The sequence below is a fragment of the Dermacentor variabilis genome, chromosome 9 (genome assembly GCF_050947875.1).
Source record: "Dermacentor variabilis isolate Ectoservices chromosome 9, ASM5094787v1, whole genome shotgun sequence".
Lineage (NCBI taxonomy): Eukaryota > Metazoa > Arthropoda > Arachnida > Ixodida > Ixodidae > Dermacentor > Dermacentor variabilis.
In genome coordinates this window covers 129,556,399-129,576,952 of record NC_134576.1, presented here as the reverse complement: position 1 = coordinate 129,576,952, position 20,554 = coordinate 129,556,399, and the positions used below count along the sequence as shown (strand labels likewise).

Below are 20,554 nucleotides of genomic sequence, written 5' to 3'. Positions count from 1 at the left end.
GCACAAATACAGACAGCAAGCTTTGCACACACATCTCCAAATCTCACCGTGGCTTCTGCATTAATAAACTCATTCGTCAGCTGGTTATGAACACGGCCGACAATAGCGCACTAGTCAAAGTCATGGCCACCAGCCGAGAGTGCCACGCAGGGCAGCGCTGGAATAGACTTCCCGGGTGCCTGACCTACCTAGTGAGGTGCCTGCTGTCTTCATGAACCTCCATCTCCATGCTTTTGAATTCATTCAGTTCTTTCCTAATGGCCGCCTGCGCAACCAAACACCAAAGTGTGCTGAGAAACAGTCAATGACACAAAATCTGCATCATGTACAGAGTGGTCTAGAGGCACATTCGACAGTCCCTATACATGGTCAAACCTCAATAGTACAAAGAATGTGGAAATAATGAATTGTCGGGTATAACAATGTAAATATAAAATTTGAACATTTTTTTTTACAATATTGATGCGTACCTATTATATAAACATCAGATATAATAAAGTTATTACAGTGTCACATGCGACTTGTACTAATGAGGTTCAACTCCATAAGGAATGGTGCAACAATTGTGAGATTTCTAGGAGTGCAATCAAGGCAGTCAGTATCAAGACAAGTAATTAGGAAACTTACACTAATCAACTTTCTGGCAGACAGTGCAAGACAACTGACCTTAATGCAATACTTGCCAAGCTTGCAATCCAATGAGTTCGTAGTGGTTCCAGACTTTCAAAAAGCCCAACATAACTAATTTTTCACAACTCAATGACATGCCACCAATATTGCCCAGAAAACCGAAACGTAACTGCCGAAGGGTGCAACTGTCAAACCCTTAGCAGACACCCACGAGTGACGCAAATGTTTCGGCCGCACAGTTAAGAGAGTATGAAGAGAGCGTCCCCATCAAGTCCATCAATCATTCCATCGTAGTATCATAGTACCATAGTATCATCATCATAGTACTTCATCAAAAGAACTGAAGCCGCTACATGCACAACCGCTGTCGGAGGTGCACTTCTGGTTCTAACTTCCACATCTTTTCGGTGTCCCACCGGCACGACACGATGCAGCCAGGAGCCAGCAGTGCCCATGCTCCTAGAGGCTTCACTTCTTTTGACGAAGACTGGAAGTTTTGATCGCGGGCTATCCAATGACAATCCTACACCAATGGCGGCATGCAATCCAGGCTCAGCCTCTTTCGGGTTCCAGAAGAGCAAGATAAACAAACCTACCTTATCTTTAGGCGTCAACCTGGTCCACGGTTTGTCGGCCCTGCGGTCGTAGTCCTGTGCCTGCGTCACCTCGACGTAGTCGTTGAAGCGAATGATCTTTCTCTCCTTCAGTTCCTCGATGGTGGGCCGGAAGCTCAACTGCACAAAGCAAAACACACAAAAAGGCTGAAAAAAGCTGGGCTAGGTTTGATGCGAGTTGAGCTTGCATATTAGTGTCCTAGATGCCATAGCGTGTGTCCCGTTAACTCTTGTTGTTTGTCCAGGTCTTTTTTACTAGAAAAACGCTGAGCCTCAGAAGAAACACTTTCCTTTAGGGCAAAGTTCTATAACCAGGTCCAACTTCTGTAAGCAACTGTGACGTGACGAGGCAGCAGCATAATTTTAGGTAGAATGAAACGCTGAATGCAAGCTACTGTATAAATATCCGTGCAGTGTTTTATATATATTTCCCGGCAGACTAGTGTAGAGTTTTAGGAAAATTTTGCAGAAATAGTGCATTAAACGTCGAAAACATATGATGCAATGTGACAGCTTTTGTATGTACAATTTGCAGCACAAGATTAGAAACATTTAATTACACGTGAGAGAGTGGGTTTTGAACAAATTTTCTTCAAAATGCGGGTTTACAGCAGGGATGACTGAACATCATAAGATTGTTTCTGGAGCTTTGCTTCGTGCAGTCATCATTTGCACCAGATTGCTTTTGTGTAGTGATTTGAACATTGCTTCATGCATTTATGTGCAAGAGTCATACAGGTGACTGACTAATGCCATGACTAACACTATGGCTATGGCTATCACTAGAATTACAAATTTAGCTACCACTTCGACTATGGCTACAGCTCAGCAGAACTCAGTTGGGTTTCCCATTTTTCTCACAAGATGGCGGCACTTGTCATCCGACGAGATTATGTCATCTGGGGTTCACAAACACGTTAAGGGATAGATTAAAAAAAGAAAAACTAGAGAGCTAGTGCATACTTGCCTTCCGTATTAATACTTTCTTCTTCTGCTCCTTCTCCTTCTTGAGCTCTTCAGCAGTCTGAACTGAAAAGCAAGAAACTGAAGCTTAGACCACAAGGGGCGGTGCTTCGAATTAGTCTTTAGAAAGAAACACTGTGGCCACCCAAAGGAAGACGTCGTAAAGACTAGAGCAACTCACGCTTGAGAATATTCCTTTGTTCTAACTCTTCAGGCGTCGGACGCAAACTTAGCCTCCTGCAAGGGTGCAAAAGAAAAAAGAATGCCGAGACATTTCTTGATTGTAAGCTTCGAAAGTTACGATCCCATTGCATTTAGCACACTACAGTCATTTATTTATTCAATACTGCAGACCTCGGCGGTCCAGGCAGGACGGTTACACAAGAAAAGCATGTTCGTCACGAGATGCGAGTTGAGGTGAGGTGCTGAGCGCAGTTAATGTTGTGAGAGAAGAGTTTACCAAATGGGGAAAGCTGAGTAAGCTGGCTTAGGAAGTGAGCCTCTGACCTGCCTTGCAAAAGGTTGACACACTCACGAACACACTGACTCATACTTGCTTTTGTGGCACGAATGCGAGTGCGAGCTCAGTTGCTATGAATGTGTGCAGAAGCAAGTTTGATGGTGAGCAAGCTACAAGGGGTGGAAGAAGTACTGGCAAGGGCGAGTGTGCATCTACCCAATTTTGCTAACCTCTGCCTGCTATTCAACACTAGGACGCAATACAAGCGCTTGTTGTGTAGAATGTGGACAGTGAATCCCACACCACTATTTGGAAATTTTTTGTCTCGCAAAGGTCAGCTCTTCGCAAAGGTATGTATGACTGGCCATAAGTTACCCAATGACATGCCAAAAATTTTTGCCACGAACTGACAGCTGTTGCAAATGCCAAATGCACAAATATGTAGATAGTCCCAGCATTTGCTAACTTTGAACAAAAGGAAGGGACTCTTCTTGGTCTACAGTGTGAGCAAACGCAGTGGCGGAGCTGGACCAAGTTTTGGTTCTTGACCAATGGCAAGGACAAAGCTAAGGGAGAGGTGGCCAACCAATAATGATGTAATAATGACACAGATGATAACTATGGCCATCGCTGTAATGGCGAAGTGACAAAGCAAGTCAAGCTTCAAGCTTTCAACTGTCATCACGGTAAAGCGACGCTACCTGTCGGGCTTCAGTGAAAGTGCTGCCATGTTCCCAAATAAACCAGTCATAGCAGCCAGGTTCAGGAATGTGGTTAGGGGACATGCAAGGAATACTATTGCATTAGAACAGCATGGGGTATGAGGAAAATACTAGTGCATTAAAGAAACAGGGGACACACATAGAATGCCATTGCATAGTAGCTTGGTATCAAGAGAATGCCAACACTTTGAATGAGCACGGTGTGGAGTAGTAGCACACCTTGTTAATTTGTTTCCAACCGCCTCCCGCGACTCCTGCCTTTCGCGATCAGACTGCATCTGTAGGATGTTTTTGTCGATGAGCTCCTGCCGATCGGGCCGCTGGGAAAGCTTGAGGGCCAGCGAGTCCTTGCGCGCTATCTTGGCGGCCAGGCGACCTGTGGAGACACGGTCACTGCTGGTCAGAGACAAGGCGACAGCTGGAAAAGCCAGGATGGCTATTAGGAGTTCCAAGAGTTCCCTGCTAAAATTACTGGAGGAAAATCTGGCGCTGCTATCATTCGAAACCATGAAGATGATTGGCTGTGCATGGATTTGTCTAGTTTTCTTGTTTGTGGCTTTATTCATGACTCTAAAATATTTCTAAATTTCCAAGTCATTATATTTCAAATGCAGCAACACAATAAGTGTTTGCACACAGGCCTAATCACAGGTGGTGTACCAAACATGGTGGCCATGACGTGTTTTCGACTCTGCATTTACTACCTGCGAATGTAGTCCACAAAAGCAAGGCCTCCGAGATCTGCTCCTCAGAGGGAACAGTTACTGGGGTGCGGATTTGGCCCCCACCCATTAGAACTGTTGCCTGTATAACACAACACTTTTGTTGTCAAAGTCACAAGGCTGTATGAAGCCAGAGGGACGAAATTTAGGCAACTCCATGCACCGCCGAATGGATTCCCATGCCAGCTGAACTGCCATGCTTGCAGCTCACGTAGGCACTAGCACCACATTTCTCTGTAGTAATTCTTGTAGAGAACTTTATCGACAGAGTATGTGGCAGCATCACCCACTGTTCATCCTGACAATAAACAATACCTTGTTACAGGCTGCAGCAGTGTGCTTAGCTGAGGCGTGCTCTTAGCACAGGTTTCGGCAATGCCGACCACACCACAACACTATCTCCAGTCGCAATAACAGCATTCTGAAATGCACCTATACAATAAATGTGCTCCTTGAGCAAATTAGTAATGCTGCATTTTGAATATAAAACAGTGCACATAAAAAAAACCTGAATGAACAGACAAAATGACAGAAGCTGGTACAGAAGAAGATGCAGGACTAGGAGACACCTATGCAGCTTCTATACTCAGAAGCTGGGAGTACAGAAGAATATGCAGGCATAGAAGACACTCGTGCAGACTTGCAGGCAAAGAAATGGCAACAACACTGCCACTGCCACTCGTACCTTGCTCGTCGTCGCCATAGTAGTCGCGCCAGTTGATGGGGCCATCCTCATCCGAGTCTGAGTGGTTGTCACCGCCGGGGCTGGCGGAGGGGGGTGGGGGGGGCCAGTGGTTCTCCTTGTTGCTGCCCTCATGAAGTTGCAACCCGGGAGGCAGGGGACTCTGGGCCCCACTGGGGCTCAGGTGAATGCGCGTTGGCCGCAACCTGGACACACACACGCAGCACGACACTCGTTTGAGCAAGAGGAGTAGAAACTCTGGCACTTTTTATCCATGCAGTCCTAATGACTGCTTGCTGATATCGCCGATACAAAGTTATGGACAGATAGATAGGTTGGTTGATCAACAGGGTGTAACGTTCGAAAAGCTAGATGGGCACTATGACAGACATTACAGTGGAGGGCTCAAGTTTACTTTTAACCACCACAAGCACCTAAATCTAAGTAGATGAGCGAATTTTGCGTTTCATTCCCTCCTTCAAATGTGGATGCCATGGCTGGGAATCAAACCTGGGACCTTGTGGCCAGCTGCAGAACTGCTACTGAGCCACCTAGTTGCATGTCCGATATTATCAAGGTGCACTGGTGGTGAATAAATAGAATCAAGTTTTGGAGTTTCAGGTGCCAAACCCACAATCTGATTATGAGGCACGTACTAGTGGGGAAGAATAAGGATTAATTCTGACTACTTGGGGTTCTTTAGGTGCACCTAAATCTATGAAGAAGCAGAATGACTAGCAGGAAGGGGAGTGAAGGATTGGACCCCAGAACAAAGAAGCTCAATGTGCTTTGTCTTTGTTCTTTTTCTGTGTTCTGTGTGATGCTGTACAATCTGCTTGTTACCATGGTACTGTATTTACTCGCATAATGAATGCACTTGCGTAATGCATACGCCTCCCTCTTCTCCAAAGAAAAAGTGAGTTTTTTGTCTTTTCCTTGCATAATGATTGCATCATGAACTTGCTGCGGTCAAGTAGGAGACGCACGGTACATTTTGGCATCCGACATGGCATCTGGCGTGGCGAAATGGCCGCTGAATGCGAGGCATTTCAGTGTGCTCTATTGCCAGATCGGATGCCTGGCATGCGTCAAAAGAGACGCAGTATGAATTGATATCCGATATGGTGCCTGGCATGCCTGAACGGCAGCTGGGTCTGAGGCGTTTTGCAGTGCCGTAGTACCAGATCAGATACCTGGTATGACAAAGGTAGGAGAAACAGTAAGATTTGGCGTTTGATACGGCGTCTGATGAGCCAGATCTGAAGCATTTTACCCTGTCGTAGTGTTGCATTGGATGCCCGCCGTGCGACAAATCTAGGAGCAATGCGGTACGATTTGCCATCCACTACGACATTCAACTTTGCCTTAATTACCACCAAAGGTGGCGGGTTTGCCTCCAACCAACTGTCATGGATTCAAGTGCCTTAATTAACTCTACCTTAATTAACAGTGCCCAAATTAATGTCACCTTCATTAACACCAAACGTCGTGGGTTCGAGTATTTTAACTATCTTAAGAGGAGATGCTCCTCGAAAAAACATTTTTTAAATATTTGCGCTACATATATGAAAATCCACCCACTTATAGAGCATTACAAGCAGATTTCAAATATGTAATTGGTTTCTGTGTAACACTAGTTCCTGAGTTATGTCCTACACATTGGCAAAATAGAGCGATTTTGTGAGCACTTTATCGTGTTAGAAATTTTTGCAAAAAGCTTTGCGCTGTAGCTTATTTAGCTTTTGTAGATCGCTAAGTACCGATGTATATTCAAACAGCGCCTACAATTAGTGCAACTATGAAAACTATGTACATTTATAGTTGTCTTATACTAACAAAGTTTGGCATACACACTCTTGAAGATATGTACAATGCTGATACCTATTTGAAACTGCAATATCTACCAGCAGTAGTTGCGAAAGTACACGATCGTATTTCAAGGAATCGAAATTTTTAAAAAATGAGTTAAAATGCTCAAATCTTTTTGCATAGTTCCAGTAATTGTACACGCCATTTGGCTAGATATTGGCACTTTGTGCCCTGTGAAGAGCTAAACAAGCTATACACCACAATGCTTTTTATGAAAATTTAGTACATCAGAAAGTGCCCACAAAGGCTATGTTTTTCCACTGTCTATCACCTAACTCAAGAACTATAACAGCTACAGAAAAAGTAATGACATATTTGACATCTGCATAGAAAACTCTATAATTGGGTGAATTTTGAAAAATCTAGCACAAGTAATAAAAAACAATTTGTTTCAAGTAGCGCCTCCCCTTCCTTACTTGTGCCTTAATCAACTGCTTTAATTACCACCTAAGGTGCTGGGTTTGACACAAACCAAAGGTCGTGGGTTCGACTGCCACGAAAAGTCGAGAGTTAGAGTGCTTTAATTGGTATCTTAATTAACTTCGCCTTTATTAACACCAAAGGTAGGGGTGATTCGACTCCCACCAAAGGTCGAGGGTTCATAGCTTTTTTTTTTTTGTACCTTTCGTGTCGTCCATGTGTTTTCACTCAAGGTCGACTCACTAATGAGACATACTATAAGGCATTCACCTTAATAAACATTTCCTTCAGTTATTCAAGTTTCGTCCTTAAAGGGTTTGTAACAACATGAAGCATGGTTTCACAAGAATATGGCAAATGAGTACTCCGCAGCAGAACTGATTCGCCACATTCTTGCATACCCGTGCTTTATTGCTGTTAATTCACCCCCTCTTTGCCATCTGCTGGCTTCCTATTTCACTCGGATGGTAAAGCAATTGACTCAGAAAGGCACTGGTCCTGGGTTTGATTCCCAGAACAGGCTTAATTTTCCTTCAACTGCGAAACTTTCTTTCCAATGAATCTGTGCACGCTTCCTTTGCAGTTTCCTGTGTATTTCTGACCGTGAATGCAAGTGCTTTGTGCACGTCTATGGACCCTTATGAGCAAGCGGGCCTAGTGTGGTTGGTCACCTGGCTTGTGCTGCCGTCAGCTGCTGCTGTGTCGCGTGGGCCCCGTTGACCTGCTGCTTCTTGAGTGCGCTCTTGCGGGGCAGGGCGGAGCTCCGAGGAGGCTCCTTGGCCGGAATCTCCTCGACGAGCGGCCCCCCGCCGTCTCCACCGCCGCCGGCGGGCGAGGCTCCCGTCCGCGCGGGTGCCGCCGCCTCGCAGATGTCGCCCGTCACCCCCGAGTCGTCTGAGTCGTCGCCCTCGGGAGGCACCAACCGGCGCGGCGGCAGGGGTGTCTGCTGCCGCGGCGGTTGCTGCTGCTGCGTCGGGGGCGCTGCGGGGGACCCTTCCTGCGATGCAGTGGCGGCCGCCATCTGCCGGTTGCGCTCCGCCATGGCGGCAAACCTGAGGTTTAGGCTCGAAGCCACTGCGTTTCAAACGGAGAGAGCGGTGAAATAGGAGCACAGGTGGAGACTGCTACTACTCGTTCACCACACCACACAGTTCACCGCGCGTGCAGAAGTGTGGTGAACTTGTGAGGATGGAAAGGAGACGGTGACAAACGGCTCCAAAGATCTACACTTCCATTTCATACTTGGCAGGAAACCCTGCTATGCAAGTAGTGCAGTCACAGAAATGTATTGCTCTCTGTGCTTCAAAGTGTTGTTGCTTGTGATCCACGACACCCTAACAAGAGTTGTATGTAGCTTGCTATGATTTATTCATGAAAGCAAGCAGTGAGCAGCGGTCACTGCGTTTAGCGTGCAGTTGCAGAAATGTGGCACTCTGCTCATCTCGTAGCAAATGAGTTCAGATCTGCGACACCTTTAAAGTAATGATTATGTCATACTCTGTGGAACCAAAGTGTGAAACTTAATGTTACTTCAACTTGCATGATGCATATGTGTGACGTATGCGTCAAGTGTGACGCAAATTTTTTGCGTCACAAATGCAAGCAGCAAATATATCTAGCCTTCATTTCATTGCCTGCTATGTACAAAATAGTGTCAGTGACAGGGGAATATTCTAGGATTCTAGGTCATTAACTTTGGAAGATACAATAACATGCAAGATGTCACATGACAAATACAAGAAAGGATAGCATCAATGGACAACAGGGTTCCTGACAAAGTGCAAAGCACACTGTCCTCACACAATGCTAGGAATGCTATCGCCCGCAGATGCAGACGCTTCGAGTGCTGGCCATGTGAAATCTCAGAAACGTGATTGCAGCCCCCAAAGTGATCAATGGAGAACGTTGCCCACAATGACAGGAGGCATATATAAAGGTTGCAAGTAAAATGGCTGAGCATAGCTTAAGAATAATCTTGATTTGGGCTATAGTATATGCACTTTTTTTATGCGAGGAATGTATAGAGAAAACGGAATAAGGTTACGTAGACTTCCGATACAGTAAAACCTCGTTAAACAGTACCCGCTTAAACAGTAGTTTCATCTTAGAAGTAGTAAAGTCAAATTCCCGACTCAGCAGCCATTGAACATAATGTGTTTTGTATCAGCATAAACCGTACCAGCTTAATGCGCACGTATCGGTTAACACGTACTGTTTCCACTTTTCGTCGCGCAAACATGGCAGTGCGTCGTCTCCATCGGGCGGCCCGGCAGAACAACAAACCTCAGAGATCGGAACGGCCTCCAAGCGCCCTATGCGTGTGCGTGTGAAGCCACATCAACATCAACATCATTTCGGCACCGTGCCAGAGAGCGTTGTGGTGTTGTGCAAGCGGAAGCTTGCATCATGCTGAAACTCTGATAAAAAAGACGCTGGGTGCTTAGCTTAGTAGAAAAATTAGACACCGTTCGTGCTATCGAACGTGACATGAAAAGTCGGCGCTGGCACGCGACATGGGTCTACTGTTGACTACGGTGTGTGGCATTCGGAATGTGAAGAAGTTGCTCGGCAGTGCTGCTGCGACCGCGAAGAGATGTCGGCTACGAGGTTTGACTTTTTGCCTCGTTGCCTCTGTTGTTGCCGAAGTGCCGCCTGTCGACAGTGATGAGGACGACACCAGAAGCAACAGCACGGGCGATTCAGGCCCGACAGTGGCAGAAGCTACGCGTTACGTCAGCCTCATGAATGCAATTGTTGCGTCGAGATCAGCACACCACAATGAAAAACGCATCCTGCGACTTCTGCAATGCTACCGCACCCGTGCACAGAGAATATGCAATGCCAACGAGGAATCTGCCATGCGAGTTTGCCGAAGATGCTGGCTAAAAAGCTGGCTCACTGCTTCAGCAAGCTAGAGGCTGGTGTCATCTCTGCTAGGCTGTCGTGGCATCAAACGAAAATAATATTTTTGTCGCGCAAAGTGAATAAATACTGCATGTTTTTTTCCCTTTCATCGCGCTCTCTGTGAGTTCCGTTTTTGACAGGTAAGTGGGCAATCTCAAGCTATTTCGGTTGAGCAGTACTACCGTTTAGTACATACGTTTTCCAAGCTCCGGCCAACTACAGTTTAACGAGGTTTCACTGTATTAACAATCATATCTTTGGCAAAGAGGTTAATCAGATTTTTGCCAATGGGATCTCTGCCAATGAGACATTTGCCAATTGGACTTTTGAAAATCTACCTCTGACAATGAGATGTTTGGCGATCGGACCTTACGCCCCAAGACCTTTGGCAATCGGACCTTGGCAATGAAATCTTTGGAATCAGACATTTGGAAATAACAGTCGTAAGCAATACCAATGCAATAAACACAGGTCTACTGCCTTCAATGTTGCTGAAATGGCAGTGAAAGTGAAGGAGCAGCATACTACCATACCTTGTGCTTCACTGGAAATTACAATAACTGTGCAGTGTAGCACAACAGCATGTGTTGCACATTACCCGATACATACAGTATGGTTCACATTTAAATGAAACACTAAATTGAACTACCCATTACAGCCGAATTAGAACTTGAAGGCATGCAGATTACCATTTAATGTACCGATGTCAGCCTAATGTGTTCTAGCAGCCATGTTCTTCCGTCGATAAAGAAGTGTTTCACTTTTATTGGCTTTGGTAGCAGCTACGTGTTCCTTTCAAGAGTGCACCATACTGTAGACTAACCTGCTTATTTTACCAAATTGGAACCGTACTTCATTGCTGGTTCGATGATGCAAAGATTCTGCACCCAGCTTGAGCAGCAGCAGCCTAGTATAGGAATTACACAATGATGCTAAATGAATTTTAAGAGTGTTACCGAATGTTATACAGAGCCTGTGATGTCTATTATGCATTTTTCTGTTTTCATAGTGTGCAGCCGCTCAAGTACGTGCAACCAACTCGCCCTTCCAATTGTGTGCTTGCCCCAGTATTACACTTGGTAGTATGTTAAGATGTAGCTATTGCCACTAATACAGTAGACTTCTGTTAATTCGACTACGGTAAAATTTTTTTTGGTTAACTCCATCCCAAGCAAACGTCCCGGCCTGGACCCACACATTTCTATGGGCCCAAATTTTTATTATTTCAATCTGAAAATTGACCTTTGCCGAATAATTGGAACTTGACCAGTCAGCATGTATGCACCTGACCTCTACAGTGACCCCAATAGCGACCCCATTGGCGGCAGCATCTGTCTCAGCGGAGGTTAGGGGACAGTGAATGCATTTAAGACACGTCATCACCAGTTGAAAATGCCTATTTACAGCCTGCCCTAAGAAAACGTTCAAGCAGTAACTGTAGCTCACAATGTTCGACTATGGTATTTACCCGATTCTAACGCACACCTTTTCTTTTAAGAGAATTGGATCGTAGGTACTCTAGGTACTCCACTTCCCGCTTGCCTTCTCTCTCTCTCTCTCACTATACACAGTGCGGGAATGCGGCAAGAGAGTGAGGACTGCATGCTCTTTGCTTGTTTCAACACCACCTAGAACTTGCTCTAGGTGGTTTTGTTTGTACACATCTAGTCTGCGTCTCACAGTTTGTCGCTGTGATCATCAGCCGCTTGGAATGTTGACGTCAAGCGCTGCGTCAAGCGAGGAGCACCATAGGCCACAACAGGTGGCACCACATCAGTTTTCCATTTCCATCATTTTCTCCCTTACAAGAGCTTGATTCTCACTACGAATGACTAATTCATTATTACAGAAGCCTAGCTGTTCAATCAAGCTAGACTTAATATTTTGCTTTTATGTCCCTTTAACCAGCTGCCATTGTTCAAGCATGATGTAATCAATCATAAAGCAACAATTCAGTGCCAAAAAAACCAGTGGTAAACTTGTCTAATGTTGCTCCAACGCACTTGTTCGATGATGCGAACAAGTGCGTATGGCACTGGTGGGCGCTATGTATGGCATATGTGCAGCAAGTGCTACCCTTGTCTAATGCATTCCAACACAAAACAATACTGTGCCCTTGTCCAACGCCAGCAACTGGCAGCGCCATGTGAAGTAATGTACAAGTGCCGAGTGCCATTTCATAAAACAGGGAACACCAGCAGCTACTACTGTGCATCCTTGGCGCTGGCTTTTTTTATAGTGGCAGCACCTAGGGTTTGTTCCAGTTGGTTCCAGCAACCTTAACATCGAAGATCCTTTGAATAGCAACACGAACACGCATTGCCCTTTTTCATCACTTGGCATCCAATTTCGTGTCAAGGTAAGCAGGGAGGTTAACCAGAGTGATTTTCCGCAAGCACCTCTGGAACCAAAACTAACTTTCCTGACCTATTTAAGGCTTTGTGTTGCTTAATCTGCCCCTTAACAGTTGACTGATTGCCGCAATTTGACAACTCCTCCACATCGCTATTTCAGAGCCTGCGTATTCCCCAGAGTCTGGTGCCTCACCTAAAACAGCACTTGCAGCTTACATAAGTTTGATGAATCTGCCATGTCAATGGGCCTTTAACACAATTCCGAGTTTGGTTAACAGCACTCGCGTGACAATAACATACTACATGCCACAGCTCCCTATCGTATCACTCGTCTGCTGCGTCTGCTCGCCAGCCAGCACAATAGTGGGTGTCACTGTGTACTACTTGTATAACCTACAAGCTGTCTTGCCAATATCCACATGTTTCTAGCTGATATCGGCATGGAATGAATATATTGTTACATAAGCATATTGTAGTGAATACATTGTTATGTGGGTCAGGATAATGTAACAATTCTACTGCAATGCCATTCCTTCTTGTGCTTCATCAGTGGTCAAAGCGGCATTTCACCCACGTTGTTATTCAAGGGGATCAGCTGGTCGTGAACAGTGGATGGCAAGAGTGGCATAGAATTCAGCTGAGGGAATTGCTACATCATACCGGCCATGCCTTTAATGAATCTTGCATATAATGAAGGTGTTTTCACATCAGATAAAACTTAACTGTAGTGAGGGTTGAATGCGCTACATTTCCCCATTCATGCTTTTTTTGCGATAATACAAGCTACACTGCGGTTCTGTTCTTCTCTCCCGTTCTCTCGTTTCAGATCCAACATATCTGTACAGAGGGCCTCCTTCCAACTAACCTTCGGCAAACCGTAGCCCTAGCGTGGGCGACGGGTTGGAGAACATTGGCGGGGGCGGGATGGGTCCGATCTCGCTCACTGCTATAGGAGGCTCTGGCAGCGCCGAGAGGGTCAGGAGTTCCAGGGAAGGGGGCTCCCCCCCACCACCGCCGCCGCCGCCGCTGTGGCCCACGGGGGACAGGTGCAGAGAGCTCATGTCCAGCAGGATCGGGGGTGCTGTGGGTGCCATCGGGAAGGGGGGCGCACCATGCGGGGGGTGGCGGCCGCACATTCACACGCACACCCACAGACACGGTGGTGGTGAGCAGCGGAGGAAGTAGGTTTTGAGGAGGAGGAGGAGGAGGAAGAAAGGGAAGGAGGCAGGCGAGGGAGAAGCACACCAGTCAGTCAAGTGCACCGAGTGAACACAAACGCTTTTTAGCCTGGCACAGATTTAATCTGCTGGCTAGTTAACCCCCTTCTGCACCATGGTCGAGCTGGGTTTGTTCGCACGTATCTGGTAAATACCGAGCTAGGACGAGCTCAGCTCGTTCACGATACCTTACAGTTTCTTGCAATTTTAATTTTTTCGTTGATGACACTTTGTTTTCTCGCAATTGTTTATTGTTGCTGTGAAGTTTCAGTTTTGTAGCAAGTTTAGATTTCGGCGACTAAATGCTTAGGTTACTGTTTACGTTGCTCTCTGTAAAAGTATACCTCAGTAAAAAATTTTGCCATTCTTGGTCAGAATTCAGGATAATAGCGTGGCAAGGAAGGAGTCAATTAATTTTCGTGGTTGTATGTGCTAAAACATGCACTCATGTAAAGGGAGTGTGAGCTCATCAAGCAGCCAATAAGGTGGCTTTTATCTTTCACCCCCCCTTCATGTCATCTGAATACGAAAAAAAAAAGATTGAAGTGAAAAAACATGATCTGGTTATGAGACAGGCCGTAGTGGGGACTCCCGATTAATTTTGACCACCTGGGATTCTGTAATGTGCACCTATACCGAAGTACATGAGTTGTTAAGCTACTGGCTGCAGTAATTAATTCGCAACTTGGCAAATAACTGAGACAGATTTACACTACTAGTTGCGACAATTGGCAATCGCTTGGCATCCTGTCCCTCCACTAAGAGCACAATATTTTCTGCCAATTTTTTTACATGCATTTCACTACTATGAATCAGCTCACAACTACAGATGTTCATCACATACATTAAAAATAAGAAAATGTTGGCAAGCATTGTTATGACAGCAATATTAATACAAAATGAAAAGAAGCAAGCGAAGTCCAAATTGGGAGAGTATTTGTGAAGCTCGAGGGAAGCATGGACATCAAATGAACCATTCTAACATAATGGCGTTGCACTTTGCTACAGCTTTTATACGTTGCCTGTTGTCTTAAGAAATATGAAACAATTTTATACTCCATTTTACATTTACCAGGGAACACTGCTGAAGCTACGCAAATAGTACAGTCATAGATACCTCACCCACATGTTCTGCAGTGAAGTTGTTTTCAGTTTGAGGCTGCAAAACTATTGACGAAATGACCACTTCACATGCTACAACTACGGCTACTTAGTTCATGTCTATGTCAAATCATGTATTTTTGTGCCTTCATGCCTTCTGTATGCGACATACCACATTTTTGGTTTCGGTTGCGAGCTCAAACAATGCAATGTGGCCAATGGCCACATAAACATGCTAACTCTGCTTGTTCCACGGCAAATAGGTTGAGATTTGCAATGCCTTTCCTGCAAAGATTATGCCATACTTAGAGACATCAAGGTATGAGACTTGATGTTACATGGATTTACCTGACGCATACCTAGGTCTTTCTTTATTTTCACCATGTCACACTATTCTTGGTCCCGCATGCTAGCAGGGAGACAAGTCTGCCTAGGCCTTCGCAGCGTTGACTGCTGTGCGTGCAACGGAGTAAAGTGTCAGAGATCTCAGAGGCCTGCGGTGGTGCCATAGAACATTATGCCATTCTCGCAGCACAAAGAAAGCACACGTGGGCAAACACTCGCAGACAAATAGCAATGATCAAAGCACACACTGCTGGGAATGGGCACACACGCACAGAAGCATATCTCACCAAAATGCAGGTTCATGTGGCAGGATACAAACACACAAGGCGATGCACATGCAAAATAACCTCGACATGAGGCGTCGCACTGAATTCAGGTCATAAGCATGCCCAGATGGAATGCCTACTTTTGCCAAAAACTGTGCTGGCTTATATAATTGTAACGTCTCGAGGTGCTGCAAACAAACTATAGAAGTACTTAAATTTTGCGCATAGTCTAATGTTCGACAGAAACCTGTTTGGCAAGGACAGAACACAATTGTGAACAAGGAACCCTTATGGACCCTTAAACACCAGAATATATATATATATATATATATATTTCTTATTTGATGAGAGTTGTAGTATTCTTATTTCGTGAGAGTACCATTTAAAACCTGGACTACATCAGATGCTTCATGCCATTTCAAAGCAAAGCGAATGAAACAGACTCACGATTTAAGTGACTAGAGTCCACTTTTAATGATGCCTATTGTGCCTTGTCCTCAAATCGTTACACTGTGCTGTGTAATAATGACAAGTTTAATTTGAAAGTATAACCTACTGGCACGACTCCTTGTATGTGGTGCACAAAAGACAAATATTATTATCACTTTAGAGATTACAAGTGAAAATGTGAGGATACACAAAAAGTGTGAGATAGAAACAGCTGCAGTAACCACTTGAAAACCAGTGCCGCAACTGTTTACAGTGGTTGCAAAGAAGTAGATGCAGGAAAGGCTGGAAAACCAACAAGATCTGACAGTTTTCCTGCAGCTTAGCTTTTCAACAAAGCAGATACCTTGCAACAACTTTCATTAGCGGTCATGAACGTCATGTCAAAATATGCACCAGTGCAGAACCCGGTAGTTTCCATAAAAGTTTTAGCAGCTTCTCACCTAAGCTTACAAAATGAGCCACAGCTTTTACCAAGCTTTCCATGCTTACTGATAACAGCACAGTGACATAGACCCACTCCATGGAATGGCACCCTTGCTGCTAATAAGCCTTCATTCATCACCATAACGAGTGACTAGGTGTTTCCTCAAAGAACAGCAGTGGCTTTATCTCTCTTCTTTTTTTTACTTTACACTACTTGATTTTGCATTATAGGTGTAGTACAGATGGCACCGAGCTTTGTCTTAACACCACTTGGGAAAAGATCCATCAGCAAAGCAAGAGATCACAGGGACATCGCACAAACTTTTTAACACACTCCAACTGACAGCAGAATCAGACTGTCGCATGTGTTTTGGCAAAGCTGCCAGCCATGATGTAGCAGGGACACATTTTCAGATCACATGTGTAGCTGACCAAAGTAAAATGCAGAAGCTGTAGCACAAAACTTGCAGTTTGAGCCCCACGCCTCACAACGACAAACACAGAGAAGTCAGACATTTGTGACTGGCTCACAGCACGCTCGATGCTATTTCAATTTTGGGGCCTACTGTATTATCACGAAGGCCACGAGGTGTGAACTTGGTGACACTGAAGGCACAAGGAATCTTTTAGGTTGTGAACCAGCAGGAACTAACAAATCACCACGGGTGTCTTCACGTCTGCTGCGTGAGAGAGGACGGCAGAGGGGGGCACACACCACCTACCTGTCGCGGGGTTCTCTGCCTCAGAGGCAGCGGAGGGCGCTGCGGCTTCGTCCCCGGTGGAAGCGGGGGAGGAGGCTATCACAGACGTGCTATCAGGTTCCGACTCGTCGGGGGACACAACAGCGCCATTGGCTTGGGGGGGAGAGGGCGAGGGGAGCAGTGGGGAGGGTGGGGTCACAGTTTCCCCTGCAAGCGCCGCCATGCCGGGGCAGAGAGATGGAGGGACAGTGAGGAGACCACTACGAGGTGGGGGTGCCACAGCGTGCGACTGGGGCCAAAAACTAAAGAGACGAATTAAAAAAATATATACGTGAGGAAATAAACAAAAATGAAATAATATAATCAAGCAAAATAATTAGGAGTGCGCAAATATTCAAAACTTTGGAATAACGAATCCAATATTGTCCTATTTCACTTGGTCTGAATCTATTTGTCACTATTCGTGTAAATACGAATCAACTGTGCTCAATCAAACGTAAAGTTGGAGTGGAAGTATGACATAATCCAATCTCTGCAGAAATAATAGGCATAAAACTAAAGAGAACTTAAGGAGTTTAGCAAGATATGTCGCTCAGAGAGCCAGACTTAAACCGGCTGAACCACCGTCATTCACACTCCAAAGAGTCCAGGGCATACGAAATGACTATTTGTTCCTGATAGTTAATTTGTGTTTTTAATAAGCAAGGCTTCACAACGTGTAATGTAACAACAGAAACTTGCCAACATTATTAGTAATAGGATGTGGACATCGATATATTATAAGTGAAAACAGCTGTTCCTTATTTGAAAACTATGCACTATCAGATTTGATTTGTGCCTGGCAATATTCATTTTGATTCATGTTCCATTTGGTCTCAAAAGTAAATATTCACACACCCCTAAAAATTACGTGGGAGCACTATAACTAGCATGAGCGAGCAAATAAATAGAGAGTTTCAGCCTATTTCCATCCATGCAATTACAGAATACCGGAAACATGAGCTTCAGCGCTAGCACTCATGGCTGTGATACCGAGTTCAACAACTAGTTCAGCAACTACAATTGCCCCAAACTATATCAATTTGGCTGCTGGTATGGAGGCTTAGAAAGCAGCAGAAATGGATGTGTAGTGACTCAATCTCTTTTCTGTCGTTTTCCTTCAACGAGAGCACTCGTGCAATACAAAAATGTTTTCTAAGGCATTGCAACTTAACAAAACGTCCCAAGATTTCCCTAAGAGTGCTGATGCCGATACCATCTGCATCTCTTGTTTTCCGGCATTTTGTAAATGGTAATATTATAGGAACAGGATCTCTAACGCTCGTAAACAAAAGCACGCAGAAAGGTGCAGCGAAAGATAAAGATGTGAGAAGGGGAGCGTCGATGTCAGAGCTGCCATAGAGATGGGCCACAGCCTTTGACCGATCAAGCAGAGCTTCGCCGCTACACTGATTCGCTGCAGTACTCAAACCATGTTATCTAATTAATTTGAAATATAGGAATTCAACAGATGTAGGCATATTATTACAACAATTCCTGATGTGCTGCAATTGTTGTGCTACTGGAGTCAGCTGTCGGGGGTCCATCCGGTAAGGCACATCACTGCTTTACCCGGAGATGTGGTGTATCAAGGTGTCCTAGTAGCAAGTGTAGACGGGTGACATCAGGTGGCTCAGAATGCAAGCTTGAAGCAAAGTGCTTGGTTGTCGTGGCAACTGCAGTAAGTGGAGAACTGACCCTTCAGGCACCAGACAACGCAAGCATGTAAAGAGCTGTGGGCCTCCTAGTGTTTAGGAAATTAGTTGACCACTTCGTAGAGACAAGTTTAGTCTCGGAAGTGATTCTTGCTTTACGATAGTGTGTAACTCGAGTGGTTGTTGATGAAAGAAAGAGCAAAGAGATGGAAAACAAATGAGGCAAGGAAAATTGGTGAAGGAGGGTAGCAAAAGAAGTTACAGAAAGTGCTTGCTCATGATATTGAGGTGATGTGGAGACAGGACGAGGCCTTTTTGACACAATAATGATCGACACAACAGGAGTGTTGCCTGCTTGGAGTACCTGACATGATACACAAGAAAGTAGGGTCATATGAAAAGCATGAAAAGTAAAAAGAAGTAAGAGAAATGTTTTCAAGATTAGAGTAAAATGGAAAATGATGTTTGACACAAGCATGTGGAGGCAGCATGACAAGAGAAAATGTTCAGAGAGCTTTGTGTCTACGAGACAATGTTGCTTGTAGCAGATAATATGCAGACATTAGAAAAATAAGAAAAATACAGAAGCATGAGAACAGGGCAAGCGACATTCAAAGTGCCATGTGCTATGCAAGAAGAATCAACCACACATAAGTACAAGAGGCAGAAGGCAGCAAGTTGCAGAGGCCGCACGAAAACTAAGTCATGACTTTACTAGATGGTAGAGTTGTAATAGTTGTAGTAGTAATGTGAGTAGCAATAAGAGTTGTATGTGACAGCGTTTTAGTGCTCGTAACAGAAGTGCTGAAGTGCATAAAAATGAGTGAAGTGCTACCTTGCAAGCATTGTATGTATGTAAAATTCCTTGTAAAGCCTCGTAATGTCTATGCCTTACATGCTTACAAATGCCCTGTAAATACATAGCCCTAGCTCTGCTGTTCTATCAGAACTGCGTTAAGCAAACTGCCAAGCGTGTTCACGATCACAATGAATAGATCAGCAGGACCATGCCGAACAAAAGTTTAGTGGATATTGTGCAGTGCTCATAAAGTCAAACAAACAATTCTGAAACTACTACAATGCGTTATTTCGTTTTTAGGTTCACCTGCATCTGTGGAACAGCGGCTAAATTCAGACTCCCAAATGTAAACTTGAAAATACTCTATGCTTAGGAACCAGCTGCCGAGCAATTACACGTCATACTTGCATCACACATCATACTTTTAAGTTATGAGCACTTCACAGCCACAATGCCCAAGTTAATTACAGTGTAAAAAAAAAAAAAAACCCTATGAACAGTTGAGACAACCACCTCCTCGAAAACCCAAGGAGCCATGGTAAGATGGATTCAGAAGAGCACCGGGGATGATGAAGCACTTCTCAAGCGTCGGGTTGTAGGGAGCGGGAAATGAGGCGACGATGCGCAAAACCGAGGAAATGGGAGTCCTGCCAAGTCAGATCTGGCAGCAGATAGCCGCCACAGCCACCATTTTATACCAGGCAGATCGACGGTGGCATGAGAAGTGCTAGGTGTTAATAGTTCTTCACTCGCAAGATCAACGGTCGAGCAAACGACCATGCCATCACTCAGTCACTGCACCAAATACATCAACTACATGAGAAAAACACTCCAATCAGAAGAGAGAGACAGAATCTGTGCGACAGGGGCAGAGAATGCCCAAAGGTCTCTTGTGCAAGTTTCTGGGTGCCAAAAAGAAAAAAAAAAAAGAAATATATAGAGAAAAAAGAAACAGAAAGAAGGTAAGCTATGCAAACCACACTAACTACTTTGAGGAGGGGAGAGTGTCAGGGTCAAGTGTGCAGCAGGGAGGTGCGAAAAAGAAGAGAGCTGCCCCGGTCGTTACAAATCTATTTTTAGCAACAGTGAATGGAAAGGGAATGTTCAACAAAAGAAAAGCCAAACCTGGCGAGTGATAGGCGTGAATCCGACTCAAACACGATTTGGCACAAAATGAGAGAAGAAACAAGCAGGGGAAAGATGCCTACCCATGGTCTT

General features: G+C 44.9%; 1 protein-coding gene across 8 annotated transcripts in view; it reads right to left on the bottom strand.

Moving 5' to 3' along the window:
* LOC142557485 (phosphatase and actin regulator 2-like) overlaps nucleotides 1–20,554 on the bottom strand; it is a 139,373-nt gene that overhangs the window by 13,979 nt on the left and 104,840 nt on the right. For 6 of the 8 annotated variants that reach the window (XR_012822774.1, XM_075669368.1, XM_075669369.1 and 3 more), the window contains exons 4-12: nucleotides 16,865–17,050; nucleotides 13,206–13,421; nucleotides 7,754–8,156; nucleotides 4,797–4,999; nucleotides 3,609–3,765; nucleotides 2,389–2,444; nucleotides 2,212–2,273; nucleotides 1,227–1,364; nucleotides 189–265 (exon numbers count right to left, since the gene is read on the bottom strand). Coding sequence is in view for 7 of the 8 variants with exons in the window: in XM_075669368.1 (XP_075525483.1) it covers nucleotides 189–265; nucleotides 1,227–1,364; nucleotides 2,212–2,273; nucleotides 2,389–2,444; nucleotides 3,609–3,765; nucleotides 4,797–4,999; nucleotides 7,754–8,156; nucleotides 13,206–13,421; nucleotides 16,865–17,050 (1,498 nt within the window). In the remaining variant the exon portion in view is untranslated. The remainder of the gene's footprint in view (nucleotides 1–188; nucleotides 266–1,226; nucleotides 1,365–2,211; nucleotides 2,274–2,388; nucleotides 2,445–3,608; nucleotides 3,766–4,796; nucleotides 5,000–7,753; nucleotides 8,157–13,205; nucleotides 13,422–16,864; nucleotides 17,051–20,554) is intronic. The other 2 variants (XM_075669373.1, XM_075669374.1) reach the window with 2 other exon arrangements.